At 44.0% G+C, this 4677-nt stretch overlaps 1 protein-coding gene across 1 annotated transcript; it reads right to left on the bottom strand.

Moving 5' to 3' along the window:
• Positions 1-2568: 2568 nt before the first annotated feature.
• On the bottom strand, positions 2569-4677 carry BBS10 (Bardet-Biedl syndrome 10). Its single transcript, XM_041411214.1, is given in 3 exon segments — positions 2569-4333; positions 4336-4547; positions 4616-4677. Coding segments are annotated over 3 exon segments (1749 nt in total). The 3' UTR covers positions 2569-2858.

Raw genomic sequence — 4677 nt, 5'->3', positions numbered from 1 at the left:
TTTACATCCAGGCTAATTTCTGAAGATGACTTCTAAGGATAAGGAAGAGCTGAACCCAGCAGTAAATCTGTTCTTCTCTCCAAAGACTAAGTTAATGCCTTTTTTTTACCCTTGAGCTGGTGCACATCTTGTAATGAGCTTAGACTCCACGACTGGAACAAAACAGCCAAATCCTGAGCAAGCATCCACTTCTGCAGACCAGGACAAAGAATGGACATTCTTCTCCAAGGGAAAAGCCTGTCATGATACCAGTTCTGCAGACAGAACAGGGAAACAGTGGTTCAAAATTGAAAACAGAGAATTCATAAAATATAAAAGGACAGAGAAGTCATAGAAATATAGTTCAATGAATCTTTAGACTCAAGAGGTTACAATAAAAACAGGTCATAAAAAAGTTTTATATAACTGTCATTTTTTAATTCTCCTTTTTATCTCTGGCATGCAAAAGTGAAAGTTCTATATATGATAAAATTCCTGGACTTTCTTCTTCCCAGTAAGAATGACACAATTTAAATCAAATGACCAGAAGGCTGTTCATGTAACAAAATATTTTTAACCTTTCAAAGAAACTGCAGTAAATCTGAAAGTAACCAGATGTGCAAATGGTATAAAGAAATGTGAAATGAAACACTACTGTCTTTATTTAGACAGCACCTTGATTCGGAATACAAAAGCTGCTTCTGCAGAGAAACCCTGCTGCTGCCAGGCTTCACATGCTCTATGCCACAGTTGTTAGACCACCACAGAGCAAATCACTTCTCTCTGGCCAGCAAGTTGGTCAGTGGTTTGGAGAGTACTGCAGAAACTTGTGCAAGAGCAAAACTGTCTCATCAGCTCATTACAGCAGTAAAATGCAGGCCCAAGTGGCTGTTGAAGCGCCAGGGCTGGTGGGAGCTCCCAATGCTGTCCAGGCAGAACAGGCCACACAGCTCCAAAACCTTCCACAATGGAGATTTCTCTAGGCTCATACTAGACCTGTCATATTAAGCAGCTTCCAAGAGCACATGGCAGCAACAAGGATGGGATTCTCTTTCCTGCCTGTTTAATTCTCCCCCACCCTGCACCTGCCAAAAGATTCTAACAAAAACAATTACTGTCCTTAGTTCTTTAGTAAAGAAATCACTCTAGTGATCCCTGAGTTTCACAATTATTCATCTGCAGCTGTCTGTAAGAGCGTATTCATCAGGAAAAAAAAATATTACCATGATTTATATTTATATTATTTATATTTATATTATTTATATGTAAAATGTCAATGGAAAGTTGCAGTCAAACGAAGCACTGCTGACAAAACAGCTGAAAGAACTTTGGTAGTTTGAGTCTTCTGAAGAAACTGAAAAAGGAAAAGCATAAATTAATGGAGGGGAAAAAAATCTCTTTTCTAGTTGTAATCATCTCAGGTATAGCAGGTAAATATGATTTATGCCTATGGTTTTAAACAGCCTCACTAAATTTTATTTAATAGTAGATTTTAAAAAATAGCCATTACTCTCAGTATTATGCAACACTGAGAAATGCAGAGAAAACCAATTTGATACCATTATCAGCTGCAGCTGGTCAAGTTATTCAAAAACCTCCTCCATCAAACCCATAGCTTTTAGGACCCAGCAGAAAGGGAGGTACATATACAGGTCCTACTGGGTTTAAAGCAAATATTATTATGGTGAAAATTCTGGGAAAAAAAGAATTAGGGAAAAACAGACCCAACCAAAAAACAAACCCAGAATAAAATCCCTAATGATCAAAGACTGAACTGTCTCAGGTTTTTCAAACAGAACTGCTTTAATGCCTGGGTAAACTTTTCCTATAAGTACACAGCCTTTTATACCAGGACCACAACTCAACCCATTGTAGTTAAAATTAAGAGTTGTACTAAGCAATGTCATATAAACTAATTTTCCAGAGTAACTGCCATAAACTCATGGTATGAAATTATTCTTAACTCTTTTAGTTCAACTGAAATGAACTCAATGGAAGATAAAAACGCTGCATCTCCTATCAGAAAATTCTTCATTGGCATACACAACAGTGCTGCCTGCCCCAGTGCTGAACAGGCTAACAAGTTATATTTTCCCCTTTATAGTCAAAATCATGATGTATAAAAAATATTTTCATAAAAAAAAAACAAACAAACACTTAATCTGGCTAATTATGAAGGCTACAAAATCCACCCCCTGGTTTGTAACTTGAAAGTTCAGTGGCTCAGGTCATACTGGCAACTTTTAACATGCCAAGAAAACAAATTATATCTAGCTTGTGAAAACACTCAATTCACCAGAAGAGGCAAAGCTGACCCTCGGCTTGAATGTACACAGGATCTTCAGCATGTGGATGGAGACTGCACTGCACATCTTTGCAGCAGAAATCAGCTACACTTCCTCACACTCAAAATGTCAAGCTCATATTACTCACAACCCAGTTTTCCACAGTCTCAGATGGTTAGCTGTTGTTTTGGGTTTTTTTGAGTTCTTTTAAGCCTTCTTATGTTTACATTCTTGTAACAATTTTTTTTATGGACTTCATGTAAATAATTGTTTTGCATTCTTTTCTGGAGGAGGAGAAATTTGATGGACTGTTGGTTTGTCTAGTGTCATTGGAAAGGTGGCACTTTCACCCTCCAATCCACTGTCACTTTTAGAAATCTATAAATGTTGGAGTCAGAATTAAACTTCTCTCTTTTTCACCTTAGAAAATCCAGTATCTGCATCTTTCTATTTTGTGTCCTAGACTGACAGTTAGCTTTTATCTTCTAAGAGAAGAAGCATCTTTTAGTTTCTAGCATGGACTTTTGAGGGTGTCCACTTGACAAGAAGACACAATGAAACAACACATACAAAAATCATTCTTTATTAATGATTTCAAGTATCATCTTCTGAGTCACGATCCTCAATTTTTTGAGGATCGCCTAATAATCGCCTAATACCAATTACTAAGTCTATGGAGAGAAGCTCTGTAACACAATGAAGAACTGAAATGACTAACTGGTATTTGCAATACACTGACTCTAAGCCTTCATCGTTTACAGGCAGTGGCTGATTTTTTTGGAGTAAATTAATGGCTTCAAGATAGAATTTGGTAAAGCCACCCTGTTCTGCTGTCCCGTACAAGGCCTTGGGAATACTTAGCAAAGCATCAGCAACCACGTTAGAAACAGTCATTACCTCTGACTGCTGACACTCTTTTGCATAATCCTGAATATAATAATGTAACAGGATTTCAAAGTAACCTCCTACTGGCAAAACTGATCCTGCTTCTATGAGGCAGTTGGAGTAATCCTGTGCAATACCTGCACAACTCTCCTCCAGTTTAAATGGTACTATATGGCAACATGTTTTCTCTAGACCTTTGCCAACATCCAGGCACTCACAGGCAGCGACTGCATCAGTGTTATGTGCCACTAACACAGGAGTGCTGTAATTCTTTTGATTGTGGATCAGCAGATCACTTTTATCAGGGTCAAAATTTTTCCTCTCTGTTTCGTCACTAAGTGCTTTCAGCTGACTTTCAGAAACCTGGTTACTATTGCAAATATTTTCTATTACCAGTTGTTTCTGAGTAGCTGGAGAATGCCAAGTGCAAATATCTGAGGCTTTGCTCTGGCTTTCACCATCCGCTTTCCATTCCTGCCTCTGATCAAGTGTTTTAAACAGCTGCTGCAGCATTGTGAAGGCCTCTTGTAAAGCAGCAGCATGTTGCTCATTAACGCCATCGACCGGCCCACACAGGATCAGGCAATGGGGCTGGAAGGCACACACGCTGGCAAAGCCAATGTGGACACATCTCTTGGAGACGAGCAGTAAGGGCTGGCAAAACGTTACCACTGCAGTTTCGGTTATTTCTCGGTCCATGCTATCACCAAAAGGCACGTAAGGGGAGACACCAGTGATTTCACTGATAAGAGCCATTTCTTCCGACGATAAGCACTCTACCACAGACACACCATATAATTTGGCATAGTAGATAACTATTTCTTCTTGCTTCACACTCGACAGTAACAGCTTAACATTGTTACTCTGCAAGTGTTTCATTAAGGCTTCTGTCCTCGCAGTGATCCAGCGCAGGGAAGCCTGATACTGACCTTCGGAGTCTACAACAAACTCGACACCGGGGGCCGTCAGGGCGGGCCGCAGGGGCTCGGTGACGAGCAGGGCCCGCAGCTCGCCGTCCGTCGGGCAGTAGGCAGCGAAGTCCCTCCGGAGGACGATGCCGGGCAGAACCCTGGAGCTCGCCAGGGGCAGGCCGGGCACGGCGGCGTGCAGCTCCGCGAACCGCCGGCCGAGGAGCCGCAGCACCTGCGGGCGTGCGGCGGCGGCCGGGGCGCAGCGCCGGCACATCTCGGCGCAGAGCCGCGNCGCAGGTGCCGCCGCAGCCCCCGCGCCGCCGCCCGCTCCAGCACTTGAGTCTCAAAGTCCCGCAGCGCCCGCCGCAACCCGGCGCCGCCGCCCGCCGCCCTTAGCCCGCCCAGCACGGCCGCCAGCAGCAGCACGAAGCTCTTGGTGCCGTCCCCCGTCGCGGCGCGGTGGCTGCAGGCGCGGGCCGCCATCAATCTGCGGGGACACGGCCTGCGTTAGGGAGCCGCCCCCGCCGGCCTCGCCCGGCCCTCCCGCCGCGGTACCTGGCCGCGGGCGGCTCCACGCTCAGCGCCTCCAGCAGCCGCCGCCCGTCCCGCGTCGGCAT

The sequence above is a fragment of the Onychostruthus taczanowskii genome, unplaced genomic scaffold (assembly GCF_017590055.1).
Source record: "Onychostruthus taczanowskii isolate IOZ18803 unplaced genomic scaffold, ASM1759005v1 scaffold35, whole genome shotgun sequence".
NCBI classification, from domain to species: Eukaryota; Metazoa; Chordata; class Aves; order Passeriformes; family Passeridae; genus Onychostruthus; species Onychostruthus taczanowskii.
This window is presented reverse-complemented; position numbering and strand designations above follow the sequence as displayed.